The 17700-nt window shown below is 54.2% G+C and overlaps 1 protein-coding gene across 2 annotated transcripts in view; it reads left to right on the forward strand.

Moving 5' to 3' along the window:
- Nucleotides 1–17700, forward strand: part of LOC109550088 (thymidine kinase 2, mitochondrial) — an 886444-nt gene that overhangs the window by 6252 nt on the left and 862492 nt on the right. The window contains exons 4-10 of one of the 2 annotated variants that reach the window (XM_033845179.2): nucleotides 1936–1989; nucleotides 4545–4634; nucleotides 6850–6923; nucleotides 14076–14164; nucleotides 14739–14818; nucleotides 14905–14981; nucleotides 17461–17541. In XM_033845179.2, coding sequence (XP_033701070.1) covers nucleotides 1936–1989; nucleotides 4545–4634; nucleotides 6850–6923; nucleotides 14076–14164; nucleotides 14739–14818; nucleotides 14905–14946 — 429 coding nt within the window. In that variant the 3' untranslated portion in view covers nucleotides 14947–14981; nucleotides 17461–17541. The remainder of the gene's footprint in view (nucleotides 1–1935; nucleotides 1990–4544; nucleotides 4635–6849; nucleotides 6924–14075; nucleotides 14165–14738; nucleotides 14819–14904; nucleotides 14982–17460; nucleotides 17542–17700) is intronic. The other variant, XM_073796974.1, reaches the window with a different exon arrangement.

Genomic DNA, 17700 nt, shown 5'->3' on the forward strand with positions numbered 1-17700 from the left:
CTAATGAGGGTAATACTCTATGCCAGGCACTGTGTTGAGGCATCGTTATATTATCTAATTGATTTCATTCTTACAGGAGTAGTCGCTATGAGACAGGTCCTGTTATTACTTCAGTTGCAGAGGAGGAAACTGAGGCTCAGTGAGGTGACATGGCTTGGCCAGGGTTGCATGGCTAGTGCGTGTGATGCCATGTCGCAGCCCAGGCTGTCTGCTCCAGGGGCCATGCCCTTGTTTGGCTCTATAGTATGCAGAGCTTTTTTGGCTTTAGGAAAACCACCCAGCCTTCAGATCTCAGCTCTGCTCTCTGACCTCCCCAGCTAGGTTACCCTCCATGGTGTAGGTTCTTCTGGCTCCTCTGTATCCTTTTTGTTTTGTTTTGTTTATTGTTTTTTGGTTTTTTTTTGTGGTACATGGGCCTCTCATTGTTGTGGCCTCTCCCGTTGCGGAGCACAGGCTCCGGACGCGCAGGCTCAGCGGCCATGGCTCACGGGCCCAGCTGCTCCGCGGCATGTGGGATCTTCCTGGACCGGGGCACGAACCCGTGTCCCCTGCATCGGCAGGTGGACTCTCAACCACTGCGCCACCAGGGAAGCCCTGTATCCTTATTTTGTACTACTTCTCGGGGTTTGAAAATATGTGTTGCTTTCTGTGATGACCTGATTAATGTCTGCTTCCCCAGTAAGTTTAAAGTTGAAAGCATGAAAGCAGGGCTGGGGTGGTTTTTCTCTTGCTGAATCCTTGGCACCTGGCACAGTGGGTGCTCAGTATTTGTTGAGTGACAGTGCCACAGATGGGGCACAGGTCAAGGCTGCCTGTGTCCCAGCCTCTGGTGGGCCTGAGTGGTACAGCATATGCTACTCAGGGGACAGGACCAGAGTGCTGAAGACCCAGAAGAAGGAGGGGGAGGTTGGGAGGAACAGGGAATGATTCACAGAGGAAGGGATATTTGAACTGGATTCTGAAGGATGTATAGGAGTTTTCCATGTAATGAAAGTTGAGGTGAAATGAGGTGAGGTGGGCATACTGGGCAGAACAACAGCATGAGCAAAGGCACAGAGGGGTAAAAGGTGGGGGGAGGTTACTCTTCAAGGGTCCCATGCATTGCTTTCCTTTGGTCTCTTGTGACCTGTGGCACCTACTCACATGGACTTGAAGGTCCACAGAGGGATCCGGATATTCTCAAAATCTTGGCCCCAAGAGCACCATTTACTTATTTATTTATTTTGGCTATGCAGGGTCTTAGTTGCGTCAGGCGGACTTCTTAGTTGCGGCATGCATGCGGGATCTAGTTCCCCCACCAGGGATCGATCCCGGACCCACTGTATTGCGAGCACAGAGTCTTACCCACTGGACCACCAGGGAAGTCCCAAGGGCACCATTTAAATCCTTTCCGGCACACACCTGCACAGCTTAGGGAGGCTACTAAAGAAACAGGACTCTGCCGTCAGTGTGCCCAACACAGAGATCAGAGGGAGGAAAGGGAGGCAGGGCACACTGCCAAGGTCGCTGGAGAGCCCCCAGACCGGAAGCTGGGTGCAAGCTGCAGCCTGAAGTGCAAGAAGCAGCCTCCCTCGTGGCTTCTCTCACCTCCCTGCCTTCCTGATGTGCTGGGCAGTAAGGGGCAGGATGGAACACGTGGAGGGGGGATTGGGAGAACCCACTTGCCCCCGGGAGCTCCTGTGGCGGCAGGAGAAGTGGCGTGTGCATATGCTCGTATACAGGGGTGGGCAGAGTGGTTCTCAAGTCATTTCTCGAAGCTGCGCCTGGAGCCACATCTGCATGGAGTTGTGGCCTCGCAGGGAGGGTTGCTCCACTATTTTGGCCCACCCTGGGCGCCCAAATCTTGACTCTCTCCCTGATCCCACCCCTAACACGAGCCTTCACAGAGCTCAGAACTGAGGAGCAGCAGCTCTCTGATGTTTTCTTTCCTGACAGGTGTTAACGGAGCCCGTGCCCAAGTGGAGAAATGTCCGAGGCCATAATCCTCTGGTGAGTGTGTTGTTCTATGCGTGAACCGCCAGCTGCCCCTTAAGTGTGCAGGAGCAGCGCTGCTGGTGCCTGAGCCTGCACCCTGTCCAGACGTGTCCTTGCTCTTCGCTGGGTGGTGGGGGAGAGGGAGGGGACAAAGGGAAAATGGCCGCATGTCGATGGTCTGAGGTCAAGGTTCTTTGAGGCCTGTCTGGGCATGTAAGGAGCCCAGGGACCTCCTGTCAGCTATCCCAAACTATCCCAAGTGGTCGGCCCCAGCTACCGGAGGGTCCTTCTCCTGCTGCTCATTCTTACCCCACCCTCCCCTAGAAGAAACCCAGGTCTCCTCAGGCCTAGCCCCCCAGGACCTGTCCCTAAGTAACTAGCTTCCTTGGTAAACCTCTGATTGGGGTTTGCACTTGCCAATGCCCAGGGGCTGCCTCATGCTCACCCTGAAGCTACCAGTCTGCTTTCCCAAGGGTGGACCTAGCAAGTAGGGGCTGTAATGTGCCTGTGCCCCTCCCACCTCCTTCCCGTTCAGAAGGCTCAACTCTGGCTGCTTGAAAGAGGTGGGTGGAGTCTGGGTCCTGTAAGAGTGAGCTCAAGAAAGGGATGCTGGTTCTGGGCTCCTGTCCCATGATGGAGGAACGATTAGTTTCGTTTTTCAGGTAAGGAAACCATGGCTGAAATAGGTTGCCCAAGGTCACACAGCTGGTAAATGACAGATCTAGGTTTGAACCTTGGACTAGGGGGAGCCTGTGCTGTCCTGTCGTTTCTAGCAACACAAATGGCATCTCCTTGTGTGGGTCTTTAGACTCTGAGTTCCACTAAGGGCAGGGACTGTGTCTCATTTGGCTCACCGTTTTTTGCTAGAACATAGCACAGTGCTGAGCACTTAGTAGGTGCTTGTTCACTGATTGAGTCAGCCAGTATTCATTGCATGGCTGCCATGTACCAGACACTATTCTAGACGCTGGGGCGGTGAGCACCTCGAAGCTTCTGCTCTGCTGGCCCCAATATCCCAGTGTGGGAGGCAGAAGGCAATTAAAAAGTGTGTGATATGGCCGGTGGTGACAGGAGCTAAGAAGGCATCTAAAGCAGGTAGAAGGATATTATTTAAATAAGGCAAAACCTCTCAGAGCTTTCGAATAAAGAATCCCAGAGACGGGAAAAGAGTTTCACCTCTCAGCAAGGGGGAGAGGATGGAATGCCAGTCGTGGGCATACAAGGAAGCTCAGAAACATTCCTGTCTTCTAGGAAACCCAGAGGAACCAGGGCTGGATTGTTATGTAAGACAACTAGAGTTGCAGACGTTAGGGGTTAGAGGTGACTTTCACAGGACCCAGTCCCAGTCTCAGAAGTCTGAGTATCCGTGGCACAAAGAGCATTGCCAATGACAGTTTTATAATAAAAAAAAAACAATAGAATTAGATATTTTTACACAAGTTTCCACTCTAGACAGAGGAGCAAGATTGATAGTTTTGTGAAAAGTCTCAGGTCATCACTTTATCTGAATTGGTTTTCTGATGCAGAAAGGTCTTTTTTTCTGCAGCTGTCAGGCAAGAGGGAGTGTTTCTCCTAACTTTTCTGAGATTCTTTCACCCGCAGTTAGGAGTTAGCAGTTTTCAATGCAGAGCACCGGAGTTCCATTAGTTAGCACCAAGAGAAAAAGAAGCAAAAATGTGGAAAAGAGCAGAATAGGATTTTTTTTTTTTTTTTTTTTTTTTGCGGTACGCGGGCCTCTCACTGCTGTGGCCTCTCCCGTTGCGGAGCACAGGCTCCGGATGCGCAGGCTCAGTGGCCACGGCTCACGGGTGCAGCCGCTCCGCGGCATGTGGGATCTTCCTGGACCGGGGCATGAACCCGTGTCCCCTGCCTGCATTGGCAGGCGGACTCTCAGCCACTGTGCCACCAGGGAAGCCTCAGAATAGGATTATTAGCAAGTGGAACATGGAGGAAGTATTTTGTATCTACACGCGGTAGAGAGTGATTGAGGAGGTGGATTCTGTTTTAAAGAGGATGGTTGGGAAGGCATCTCTGACAAAGTGACATTTGAGCAGAAACCTAAACAAAGCTTGGGAGGGAGCAGTGCAGGTGTCTGGGGGAGAGTGTTCAGACAGAAGGCACAGCAGGTGCAAAGGCCCTGAGTTGAAATCACACTTGTGTGTTTGGGTAACAGTAAGGAAGCTCATGTGCTTGGAAGCTCACAGAGCCAAAGAAAGAATGGTTGGAGACAAGAGAAGATGGAAGTGATTGTCTAGGGCCCTGTGGGCCTTGGTAAGGGCTTTGGATTTCATTGTGAATGCAGTGGGAAGCCAGGGAGAGTCCTGAACAGGGGAGTGATGATAACTGGCTCCTGTAGTATAACAGGCTCACTGGTTGCCGGATAGAGAGCAGGCTGTAGGGGCTCAGTGAACATGATTGAATGCCTGAATGAATGCTCCCTGGGACTTTATATAGGCTTCTATTATAGCTGTTCCCAGGCTGTCCTGTAACTGCTCCAGTGTCTGTCTCTGTCCACTCTGTGACCGGGCTGGGAGTCCTACAGATAGAGCACTGCATTCTCCCCTCTTTAGGGTCTGATGTACCAGGATGCCTGTCGATGGGGCCTCACGCTGCAGACATATGTGCAGCTCACCATGCTGGACCAGCACACTCGTCCTCAGGTACATTTCAGATGCTTGGTTTCAACCTTCTTTTTTTTTTTTTTTTTTTGTGGTACGCAGGCCTCTCACTGTTGTGGCCTCTTCTGTTGCGGAGCACAGGCTCCGGACGCGCAGGCTCAGCGGCCATGGCTCACGGGCCCAGCTGCTCTGCGGCATGTGGGATTTTCCCGGACCGGGGCACGAACCCGTGTCCCCTGCATTGGCAGGCGGACTCTCAACCACTGCGCCACCAGGGAAGCCCATGGTTTCAACCTTCTTAAACACAGTTTTCTTCAAATGAGTGGCATGTGGTTGCCAGGAAGGGAAACCTCACAAGGAAGCCCCACTGGGCCTTCAGAGCCGCTCAGCCTTCTCTGTCTCTGGGGTGAAGGTCTCTGTTCCTACAGCTCTCTGAGGACCAGCCTCCAGTGCCCCCACCCACCAACCTCAGCTAGCCAAGAACTTGCTATGATGCCATGTAAGCCCGAGTCTTCATGACCCGATCGCTCCTGGGCTCAACTCCCTTTAACTCAGCTCTTCTCAAAGTGTGGTCCCTGTACTAGGAGCAGCGGCAGCACCTGGAAACTTGTTAGGAATGCACATTTTCTGGCCCCATCCTGGACCTGCTGAATCAGAAATTCTGAGGTGAGGCCCAGCAATCTGGGTTTTATCAGACTCTCCAGGTGATTTTAACATATCCCTTATTTGTTTGCATGAGAGCTGCTGATCTAACCTTCACAAGGCTTGTTCACATTCTCAGTTCAGGTTCTTGAGAGAAGAATCTGATTGGCTCAGCTTGGGTCAGGTGTCCAGCCCTGGTCCAGTCAGGTATTGGGGCAGGTCACAAACACGGCCACTTAGGCCCCTTCCATCAGCAGGGTGTGAATAGGGGCAGAGTCTCTTAGAAGAAAGGCTGACTGAGAGATCCAATTGGCACCCGTGGTTCAGAATGGCAAGTACCACCTAAGAGACTGGCTTTGGAGGCTCTCCTTGCAGGAGACAGGAGATCCATCGGCCAGTTTCTCTGACACAGCCATTCAGTGGTTTGATGCAAGGCTGGGCACTTGCAGCCGTAGCTGTCATTCTTCTACAAATCTGTGTCTTTTAATAATAGAAAAAGATATGAGCAGAACCATATAAATTTCTATCTCCCCAAAAATCTGTCTAAAAGATACATGTCAGAGTATGGTCTGAGGTTGGCCTGCAACCTGCTTCTCCTGGGTGGGCACTCGATTGCAAATGTAAATTGTATCTAGTATATCTGAATATAACGGGCTGTGTGTGTGTTCCTCTGTTTAAGGAAATCTATCAGGAAGGAGGCAGAGAAAGAGAGATGGACAGACTAGGAAAGAGGAAGAGAAGGAGAGAGGGATAAATGGGGAACTAGCAAAAGATGGGCAGCAGAGAGTCATAAGTAAGGAGAGGACTGAAAAACAGAAAAGAAGGCAGATGGACAGATAGACAAATAGGAGAGTCAGGAAATTCCTGGGTTATGGCTTTAAATCAGCCTCCGATTTGCTGGTCCAGGCCCCATTGGATGCTGTGGGCCAGGCTGAGTGAGAGCAGTGTTTGTCCACTTGGTGTCAAGAGTAAGAGCACCTCCGGCTTCCCAATGGGACACTGGACAAAGGGAAAGGCCTTCTGTGGAGGGTGTGTGCATGCTGGCAGAGAGGGGCCATGTCAGTGTCGTCCTCCCTCTTCCTGGGCACAGTCCTTTCCAGTTTTGAAGGGCTGCAGTGATCCCCAGCCAGCCCTGTGAGGAGGCGGCGAGGTTGGCAGGCATGCTGGTGGGGTTTCATAATGCCACAGCCCAGCTCTCTCGGAGCTGTGCCTCCGCTTAAGCAAATGCATCCTATTTAGGTCCATGATAATCACCACGCTTTGTGCTTGCCACCACTTTCCCGGGGGGCACTTGGCAGTTTTTCTAGCACTTCCCCAAACCCACAGTCCAGTGGAGCCTCACCCCTCCTGTGAAGGAGGCTGCTGCTGACAGGCCCTCCACCCGGCCTTGCTGCACTGACCACTGAGATTCAGGGTATGGTGTGGGGAGGGTCCAGGGCCCAGGGAGCCTAACGTGGGACACACGGTTCTCTGGTGTCCACCTCCCTCTCCTGAGGCTTCTCAATTCTTGTATTCAGCATAGACCATAGGCAGGGGGAGCAACAGGCATTCTTCAAGGCTTCCTGACCCCTTCCTCTTTGCCTGAGTTAGTGAATCACTTTTTGTTTTCTTGTAGACATTGCCTGTACGGTTGATGGAGCGGTCAATTCACAGCGCAAGATACGTTTTTGTAGAAAACTTGTATAGAAGGTACCGTAGTTTGCACAATCGATAATTTATTAAACCATTACATTTTTAGAAATGAAATTGAAACTTATTTATCTAATTGACACATACTGAGTACCTACTGTGTTGCCACAGTAACACTGTGTAACAACCAACCACAAGGCCTCAGTGACAGCTCTCCGCGCTGATGGCTCGGCTGTCCAGGGCGGCCGGCCCGGCGGCTCTGCTGACCTTGGCTGGCTCAATGATATGTCCAGGGGTTGGCTGGTCTGGGGTGGCCCAGTGAGGGTGACTGGGGTGACTCATCTCTCATCTGCTTGCTGATCCTCCTTCTGGGACCGGCAAGCTGGCCTGGGCATTCACATCTCATGGCTATGGCAGATCAAAAGCACCGTAGTTCTTTTCAGGTCTCTGCTTCACGTTCGCTAACATCCATTGGCCAGAGCAGGTCACACCAGCCCACCCCAGTCTGAGAGGGGGCAGGGCCCTGTGGGTTACATGGCAAAGTGGGAGGAGACAGGGAGGGGTGAAGAGTCAGAGCGACCAGAGCCATCAGTCCAGCAGTGTGCATGCTATTTGTTGTGGTTTCACTCACAGCTGTCTTCTGCCCTCGTGGGAGCAGACTCTGTCACACAGACCTAGCTGGGGGGGCTTCTGGTGGCCCTCAGTGCTGTGGCCTCAGAGGTGTGGGGTCCTCCACTCCTGCGCTCAGTTGACTGCTGATGTTTGGGGGTCTTGGGGAATGGGCTGCAGCTTCTTCTCTGCGTCTCCCTTCTTGGTAGCTTTGAGCTTCACTCCCTCACAGAGCTGGTCCTGATATCTGCCTTCCACTCTCTACACCCTGCCTCCCTGTTCCCTCCCATCTGCAGCTGTGGTCCCAGCCTCCCTGTCTAGGTGGGTTGAGCCTCTCATTCTTTTTTTTTCTGTTATTTATTTTTGGCTGCGTTGGGTCTTCGCTGTTGTGCGTGGACTTTCTCTAGTTGTGGCGAGCGGGGGCTACTCTTAGTTGCAGTGTGTGGGCTTCTCATTGCGGTGGCTTCTCTTTGTTGTGGAGCACCGGCTCTAGGGTGCACGGGCTTCAGTAGTTGTGGCTCGCGGGCTCTAGAACTCAGGCTCAGTAGTTGTGGCGCACAGGCTTAGTTGCTCCGTGGCACGTGGGATCTTCCCGGACCAAGGCTCAAACCCACGTCCCCTGCCTTGGCAGGTGGATTCTTAACCACTACGCCACCAGGGAAGCCCCTCTTGTTACTCTTAATTACTTCTTTCTGTTGGTTTTCTTCGTGGTATTCAAGACAACTTCTAATTAGGTTGAACCGTATGAAATTATTAGCACTTGACCAATTTTGACCTACAAAAATGGCAGTTTTGGGCTTCCCAAAGGGGGGGCCCAGGGGGGCCAGGCCATCCGCCACTTTGGTTTCAGGGAGATGAGAGAAGGCAGTGCTCCTCAAACCCTTTCCCTGAAGTCTCCAAAGGCAGAGAAACGCTCACCCAGGCGGCCGCTTCCCTGCAGGTTTTCCCAGCCTGCGTACCCGAAGCAGCCGGCTAACTAACTGGAAATTTCTTTGAAGACTTCTCTTCGAAGTCTTTGCATTCTATCCCATAACATATCCCTGTGATTGTAACAACTGGTGTGCTCAGCATGTGGCTGGGAGTCCCCCTCACTCAGCCACACTCCCCAGGGAGCCCGAGTTTGGGCGGCAGAGATCCAAGGGCAGGGACACCAAGAGGCACCTTCCCAGTGCAGGCCATTCACTTGTGGGACTGGTCCAGCTTACCTGAGAGTAGGCACGGCTCATGTGGTTGAGGGGCAGGGCAGGGACCCGTGGGCAGGAGCTACAGTCGTTGTCCTTCCGTTTGAGCCCTCCAGGCAGCACTGAGCTGGGCACTGTTGACCGCGTTTGGCAGACCAGGAACCACGTGGGGTTCGAAGGCCTTGCTCCTTCCTGGTTGGGCAGGAAACTGACCGGGGGGCTGACCTGCACACTGCTCTGTGGGGCAGCAGTGAAGGAGGAAGTGGTGAGACATCTAGATTTCTCTCTGTAAGGCCAGAGGCTTCAGGCCCAGGGGAGTTCCCAGTGTGCTGGCTCCGGGGGACCAGGCCTCTGCCCCTTTCCACCCAGGCCCTACACTCAACTTCTCCCACAGACTCCATGCATCTTGTTAATGCACCCATGCTGCTTCCAGGGTGGGGCCCGAGAGCCTGCATTTGTAGCAGAAAAGCACCCTGGGTAGCTATCATCCTGCTGGTTGGCGTCACACTTGGAGGGGCAGCCTCCGAAGAAGGCAGCAGCCAGGTGGCCCGCAAGGGGCCGTCTGTGCCAATCATGGTCCTTTCCCCTGGGAGTTTTGCCCCGTGGCTTCCTTGGGGCCTCACCTGGGCCTTAGGGGTCGTTGAAAGCAAGACCTGCGGGCTGTCTTTGTGGGGGTCCGTGGGGCAGGTGGCCAGCCAGAGTGAAAGTTCTTCGTGGAGCAGGATTTCCTCAGCTTCCTGCACCACCTGCAGTTTCTTCATTTCACATTTGTGGCTTCAGATTTTGGTTGTTGGGGGTTTTGTTGTATTACCTTTGTTTTCAGGGTCTCTGGGTGTATTCCTAGGTCAGGAGTGAGGCAGCTGTAGGCCAAAGGTTTTCCTTTTGGAGGCACAGTAAACGGTATTTCTAGCCAGAGCTAAAGAAGTGACAGGTGGGAGGAAGGGTAGGATGTGGGCTTTCTTCTTGGTCACTTTCATTAGAAACCCAGCTTCTCTCATGCAGTGGGCCTTCCACAGTGAAGTGGTGCTGCGAATGTAGATGTTTCCATGCCCCCCAAATACAGATTACCATCATTTTGAGCCTAAACCAAATGACGCCTAGAACTGGGTTTGGCTGGATCCTTTGCTCATAGCCAGAATAGGATGTTTTGGTTCCCACCTGTGGAAGTTCAGCTGGGTACTGGGAACCACAAGATGGCTTGTGTTGGGTGTCAGCTCTTGCCTGGGAGCTTGTGTGGGGACAGCCCTTACACAAGGCAGGGGGTGCATGGTTGCTGCCCCTTCAGCCTTGGGGTTGGCCCTTCTCTCTTTCACAGAAGCCCTTGCAGCCTTGGCTTGGAATCTGGAGGGACTGGGATGGAAGGAAGTACGGTAGGCGTGGCTTTGCTGTCTGCAGTTGCAGGCTCGGGTGCCCAGAAAAGCCCACATTCTGCAATTCTGCATCCCCCAAAGCCAGATTTCTGGAAGGGCTTTCTTGCCTTTTGGGCCTTGGACAAGTGAGGAGCTACTCCAGGGAGAGACCCGCCTCTTCCGCCCGCATCCTCACCCCAGCGAGTTTGGGGTGGGCAGAACATACATGCAATTATGCCACCAGGGGTTAATTGCCAACAAGGAAGATTCTGGTTCCACAGTCTCCTTAAAGACTTAAAGAACCAGAAGGACTTCTGAGGTGTGGGCACTGTGCTGGAATGAACAGCTGAAGGTGGCGAGAAAGACTCAGGCAGCTAAAGCGGCCATGCAGGCCACTGTGTGGCCCGACCCTGTGGGCTAATTGAACACAAAGGTTTCACAGGATTGCCTGGTTGGTGTTCTCTAAGAACAGAAGGAAGGGAATTGCATGGGGCCCAGCTGGGGAAGTGACACACTGACTCACCTGGGGCTGCGGGTTGTGGACATCCATTAAGGCCCTGCGTTTGGAACAACAGGCGGGTCCTCCTGCTGCCCTGATGGGCCCTGGGGCTTGGACTCCTCCTCACTCTAGGCCAGACTGGGGACGCACTGCCTGTGTCATGGGCCTGCGAGCGGTGGCTTTCCTCAGGCTGAGGCTAGAGAGACACTGGACGGGCCCAGGGGCAGCCCCCTCAGCTGACAGACGGGGCAGGTGGGGTTGGGGCACGTGGTGCAGCCAGGAGCGTATGGGTTTGGGAGCCGCCGAGAGCCAGGCTTCAGTCCCTGGCTCAGGGCTGGGCTGAGCTTCTCTGGGCCTCAGTTTTCCTCATCTATAACTTGGGGCTAAAATTGACCTCACAAGGTCTTGTGAGAAACAAAAGAATGTCATGTGCACAAGGAGGCTGGCATTTGAGTGTGTGATTTCAGTTTCAACCCGTGCTCTCTGGGCCTCGGGGAGGGCGGCAGCAAACCGTGCCAAACAAAACAGCAGGATTCGTGTGGACTCGTGGCCTCAATTTTGCCCCCCTAGGATAAGGGGAAGGCACCATGAGACCCCCTCAGTCCACCGTTGGTGGGTCTGCAGAGAGGTGCTGCCCTCCGTGTGTTCTGTGGAAATAAAAGCAGTGCCTTGGCGGTGGTGCTGGGCGCCCCATTCTCGAGGCAGACAAAGGAGGAGCCGGGCAGATTCCTAGGAGGAAAACTGCAGATACAGATAAAACAGCGCCCGCTGCCTGACATGCCTCAGAATCATGGAAGGCAGCTTCCGTTTCCTCACTCCGCTCAGCCCGTGGCCAGTTGTCCTGGACCCCCCAGCACATGGCTCCTGGCAGTCTTGGAAGGGTTTTCTGGAGGTCTGCCTGCCGACCCTGCCCTCAGGGAGGCTGCCCCGGAGCCGTCTAGAGGACCTCTAAGGAGAGCATCGGGAAGGGAGGACCTGCTTCCTCCCGGGTTTGCCTGGGCCAGGTGAGAATGGGAGGTTCCTGAGCCACCCAGGAGGTGTCCTAAGACCACCTGGGGCCAATTTCCAGCAGAGCAGCGGCTCTCAGGCCCCAACTCTTTTTGTGGTGTCAGCTGGTTTGGTTTTAGTTAACACTGTGCTACCTATGTCCTGAATTGTGACTCAGTTCGGTGGCCACAGCTAAGGGTATCCTCCCAGCTCTGGGATTTGATAGAACCTCCCTTGAGCCTTACAGACACCGGTGAAGTCCTCTGGGGCAGTCTCACACCAGCTGTCCAGCGTTCATGACGTGGGAGGCTATTGGGCAACTTTCCCTCCATGTGTGCTGCTCACTGGCCCTCACCCTTGAGTTGCCAGTCTGTGCTGTGTGCCCAGGCTGCGTGTTCGGTGGAGCGAGTGGGGCTGATCAGCAGCTTCTTTTTGGCAAATCCTCATTCCCTCGGAGTCAGCTTTGTTCCAGAGAAGGAAAACATGTCAAGAAGAGTGGTTTGGTGTCTGAATATCAAATACTCTCAGCTGCAGCTAACTGCAGCCCAGCTCAAAGTAGCCTGAACACTGAGGTTGTCACGGGCTGTCTTAACAGCAGGCTTTGGTGTTGGTTTCATTCGGTGGCCCTAGTGCTGTTTCTCTCTGTTTTCCTACTGTCTTGTTTGTGTCCTCAATATGAGTCCCTCTTGGTGACACAACGCCTGTGGCAGAACCGGGCTTCTCATTGCTGGCCAGAGGGTGGATGTCTTGCCAGTGGCTCTCCTCTAAGCATGAGGAGCAAACCTCCCTCATGTCTCACTGGTCAGGTTGGGCCCTTTGGCCTGGGCTGATCAACTCAGCCTGGCCAGCGGAGAGGACGTCCCTCAGACCAGTTGGTTTGCTCTGAAGCTTGGGCTGCGGTCAGGTTTCCCTGAACACTCAGGCCTGTGGGATGGACCCTGAATAGACCATGGGCTACTTTTAAGGAGGTAGGAGGAAAGAATTGGGGGATGGGCAACCATATGAGCTGTGATCGCAAAGTTGTTACCTTTAGTATCTGAATTTTGGTCCCTTCTGCAATGTCCTGGGACTTCCTCCCTCTCCCCTCCCCTACAAAGCCTCCCCGACTTATTCGTGGGGGCGGGTGCTGGTCCTCACACGTTAGTCTGCTCTGGTCTCCCTGCTGAAGTCTGATGCCTGAGACCCCTCAAGGCGCCGACAACTGCCCGTCTGCCCCTGCTGTTCTCCCGGGCACCCTGCATTTTCCTGCTGCTCTGCCAGGCACAGCTCTTCTGCGCTGAGGGCGTCTGGTGGTCTCAGGGACTAGGGGAGGATGTCCCCCTCCAGTCTGTGCCCCGCCCCATCGTTTGGGCCCCCAGGCAGGGCTGCTTGAGCTTGTCATCTTCAGAGCGCCTTCCTCCACGCCCATCCTGCCCCCTCACCCAGGTGGGAGTCAGTTCACCACCCGTGGCGGGGGCAGCTGCAAACCACCCACGCCACTGGCCTCTTTTCCCCGCCTTCCCTTCTTTAGTCAGCAGTCAGAAGACCCCCAGCTGCACACAGCTCAGGCACCTTCACTCGCCCGTAGCCCGCCTTGCCAAACCCAGTTCTGAGTGGATCCAAGATGATATTCAAGACGGGTGGAGGATGTTGAAAGGAATTCCTCTCCTGGGCCTTTGAGGGTCACCCCACAGCTGCCTGGTTTGTTTCCTCCAGCTGCTGCCCCTCCTCCCGCTCTTCCCTGCTCATTTCCTCCAGGGCAGAGGACAGACGCCAGGTCTCTCTCACTTGTGGGCTTCTTCTTCCTTTCTTTCTTTTTCAGTTATTACTTAAAATATGTAGTAATTTCCCCCCCACCCCCGCCCCGAATTGAAAACTAGTATGTTGTTAAATTTTGGAAAATACAGAAAGAGATAAAGAAAAAAATGTCTCCCATAATCCTACAGTTCAGAGGAAAGCACTGTTAACCTTTTGGTGGTTTTCTTTCCAGTCTCCTTTCAAAATGTGTGGATGAATACTCTTGAAAGTATGGTTGGGTCGTGATATATGCACAGTTTTATATCCTCCTGTTTTCACTGAATAATGAGAATTTGATTGTGAGCATTTCCCACGTCATTAAATATTATTTTATAGCATCGTCTTTCAGTTGCTGTGTGGTTTTCTGTTAGATAGATGTACCATGATTTAGTTTTTCATTATTTTTTAAATAGTGCTACGGAGGGCATCCACGATTGTTTCCACAAAATAAGTTTCTAGAGGTGAAACGGGTTTGCTGTTCCACCTCCCAGCCTGAGCGCTGTCCGTGTTCTCAGGGGACAGGCTTCACAGCCCCTTCCTTGGTTTGGAGTTCAAATCCCAAATGAATTCTCCCCTCGGGCAGTGCCAAGATACTCGCTGCATTATACCATCGACCGTCCCTGGGCAGCGGGAGATCGGGAGGTTTCGGGTCCTTGTCATCACTACCCGCTCAGTATCACGTGATTACACTATGTCATGGTTCCCTTGGCAGTGCCCTTTCAATAAAGGCAGTGCCCAGATGTTTTGGGGGAACGGCACAGCCCAGGAACTTTCTCATGGGGTAATAAAACCCTTATAACTCTCGTTCCAGTGGGAAGATGCCTGAAGTGGACTATGTGGTCCTGTCGGAATGGTTTGACTGGATTGTGAAGAACATCGACGTGTCCATTGACTTGATAGGTGAGACAGTCCCTCCCTGGCCTCCCTCCCCTGGGCCCAGTGAGGAGGTGGTTGGCTGGGCCTCAAGCAGCAGGGGTGGTGGGCAGGGCCCTCACCATAAGCAATTCTTCCCCTGCCTTGACTCAGCCTTCTCCCAAAGGGCAGATAGAATCTGGGGCTTTTGGTCCCTCCTGGAGAAGCACCCTGGCCAGTTCCTCAAACTGCTTTCCCCTCGGTCCCTTGTGATATGATGGGTTTTTTCTAGTTTGTAAAGGAGGGAGGAGGGACAGAACCTGGACCGTTACTGAGACGGGCCGGGTGCCAGGCCCTGTGCTAAGCTCTGGCAATGTACGGAACCTGTTCAGCTTCACAGTGACCCTGTGGGGCTGGTGATGTGGAAAGAGAATGAAAGTCAGGATGAGGGTCAAGAAGCCTGTTTGGCCACACAGCTGGTCTGCCTCTCCTGCTCAGGGCTGCTGGTAGATGTTTCTCTCCACGCCTTGCCCACACGCCTTCCTTCCCCCTACCCCTCACTTTCACTTCCAAGCCATAAACAGAGTAATTAAAGCCACATATATGTTTTTTAAAATCTTAGTTTATCTCCAGACCACTCCTGAGACCTGTTACCAGAGGCTAAAGATGAGGTGCAGGGAAGAGGAGAAGGTCATTCCACTGGTAAGAGCCCCTTTAACCTGGGGAAAGGTGCAACTTCATCCCGTCCTGGCCCCACCCTCTGTGAGATCATTGTGCTGTTGTTTCAGGGAGAGAAACAGGAACTGAGCACGTTGGAGGGTGAACTCTGACTTCCTCTGAGCTGGAGACCCTGTGCGGTGTCCAGGTCTGCTTCACTTCCTGTGGCCCCAGACTCAGTGGTGGGCACCCCCGGGGCTCAGAGGCGTCCCTTCTCCTGTTCCCACCCAGGTGTCCCCAGGACTTGTTTGGTCCACCTCCTGAAAATTGCCTGCCTTTGTGCCGTCCCCTGGACCCTCGCTAGGACGTGCCCACTTGCTCGCTGTTGCAGTGCCAGTGCTTGGCACAGTGCCTGGCTGGGAGGTGAAACTCACTAGTGTCTGCCCAGTGCCTCACCCTTCTGGGTTCTGGCTCAGGGCCACATCAGCTCTAGTCAGGGCTGTCTAACAGGCTTGGACTGCTCTCCTTGCCCTGGTCTCTCACTATCCGCATCCCCCTCAGAAATCCATCCTCCACACTGCTGCTTGGGTGATGTTCCCAGTACAGAACACCACGCATGCAATCCCCTAACCCCACCCTCTTCAGTGCCTCACCACTGTCTAGGATAAAGTCCCCACTTGTAGCATGCCATCCGAGATCCTGCATGATTGGCTTCATCCCCTTCCACTCCCTGCCTTTCATGCTCTGGCCATAAAGAGCTAGTTGTGGCTACACATGCTCTCTCTCTCTCTCTTCTCCTCTCTCCCCCTCCCCTCCCCCCTCCCCTTTCCCCCCTCCCCTCTCCCCCTCCCCCTCCCCCTCCCCTCTCCCCTCTCCCCTCTCCCCTCTCCCCTCTCCCCTCTCCCCTCTCCCCCCTCCCCCTCCCCTCTCCCCTCTCCCCTCTCCCCTCTCCCCTCTCCCTCTCCCCTTTCCCCTTTCCCCTCTCCCTTTCCCCTTTCCGCCTCCCTTCTCCCCCCTCCCCTTTCCCCCTCCCCCTCCCCCCTCCCCTCTCCCCTCTCCCCTCTCCCCCCTCCCCCCTCCCCTCTCCCCTCTCCCCTCTCCCCTCTCCCCTCTCCCCTTTCCCCTTTCCCCTCTCCCTTTCCCCTTTCCGCCTCCCTTCTCCCCCCTCCCCTTTCCCCCTCCCCCCTCCCCCCTCCCCTCTCCCCTCTCCCCTCTCCCCCCTCCCCTTTCCCCTTTCCCCTTTCCCCTCTCCCCACTCCCGCTCCCCCCACCCCTCACCAGGGAGTTACACAAATGTACCTTTGCCATAGTGGTTTCTTTTGCCTCAGGTGTCACCTCCTCCAAGAAGCTTTCTCTGACCTTCCCTCTACTGTGGTCCCCCAGCCTCTGTGCTTATTATGATCACAGCCATTAGGACAAATATTCTGAAACTATTTCTTTATGTGTTTGCTCCCCATCCCTCAGAAAACTACCATGAACTTTTTAAGATTAGATCTTATTCCCTCTGCGTCCCTAGAATGTGTCCCAGGCCTTGGCACCTAGGGGTTGCTCAGTTAATATTGATCGGAATGCCCCATGTGAATGCCACTGGAAGTACACAGACAGAGGCTGGGCAAGCATTTACTGGGATATCATGGGGGTCTGAGCCCAGGATGGGCTGGACTGGGGTCCTAGAAGGCCAGTCCAGCTCCTGAGGCCCACCCAGCCTTGTTTGCCCCCGGCACCAGCAAGGTGGATTCCAGCCATGAAGGCCCAGGCCTCGTTCTGCGCAGCTGCTTTGAAATCTGGAGACAGGAGTGATTAGAGGAAGGGTGAAGTGGGGCGGGGCTGGACCAAGCTGGGATGGGGCACGGCAGCTCTGTGCGGTGACCCAGACGTTTGGAAGAAGTGACAAATCTGGAGTCTGTCCAAGTCATTGTCGAGGACAATTGTCTTAATGGTTTTGACAAGGCCTCCAGGACAAGTCTGTTGTTGCCAAGGGAGAACTTGGTGGTGGATAAAGAGGCAGCAGTGTGGTTTACCCGAGAGCCTCAGGGCTGGGAGTAAATTGCTGCTTGAGGAGGTGTTTGCCTGTGGCCGAGAGCACCGGGGCCTGCTTGTGGGAGAGTGCCGTCCAGTCCTACTGGTTGCACAGGCATGGATGCCCTAGGGGTGGGTCTGGGCCTCTTCTCCCTTGCGTTTCACCTTGTCCTCCTTCTGAAGTTTGCCCTTAAGCTTTCAAGGATCAATAGGTTACAAGTTGTCTGTTGGAGTGAGAGCAGCCAAGTGGGGCTCCTGGGCCAGTGAGGGTCATAGTCCTCTTGGTGGGAAGGACGGAGGGAGGGTTCAGAGGCTTCCCAGGCCCCTGTGAAGAAACAGAGGCCCTGCTGATGGAGAAGTGGCAGGAAACGAGAGCAGCCAGGTGGGAGGATATGTCCAAAGCGCCAGAGGAGCAGAGTGCGCTGGAGGGATGGGCAGGTGGCCAGAGGGATGCTTCTGCCTGTTGCGACACCTGAGCTGGCTGACAGAGTGCTTGGCCACGTTTCTCATTGTCCACCTGAGCCAGGTTGGCTGTTGCGGGTCCTTAGTCCAAGCCACTGCCCTGTGGTCATTGCCATTCACCTAACCTGCCCCTGAGACCCCTGGAGGGGAGAGGTCTTCTCCCTGTGTGCTCCCCACAGCCCTTGCCTTTTTACCCCCTCCGGCAGGAATACCTGGATGCTATTCACCACCTGTACGAGGAGTGGCTCATCAAAGGGAGCCTTTTCCCCGTGGCGGCCCCTGTTCTGGTAAGCCCCCCTAACAGGGCAGGAGACTTTTCTAGAAGGAGGAGCGACTCGGGGGATGTCGGCCACTCTGCAGCTGGAGAATTTGAAAGAAGGAAGCGGGGAGGGTGGAAGGGACTCTGTCTCACAGTCCCCATTCTGGACTGAGCCTTAGTGAGCTGG

The sequence above is a fragment of the Tursiops truncatus genome, chromosome 19, assembly GCF_011762595.2.
Source record: "Tursiops truncatus isolate mTurTru1 chromosome 19, mTurTru1.mat.Y, whole genome shotgun sequence".
Classification (NCBI taxonomy): Eukaryota; Metazoa; Chordata; class Mammalia; order Artiodactyla; family Delphinidae; genus Tursiops; species Tursiops truncatus.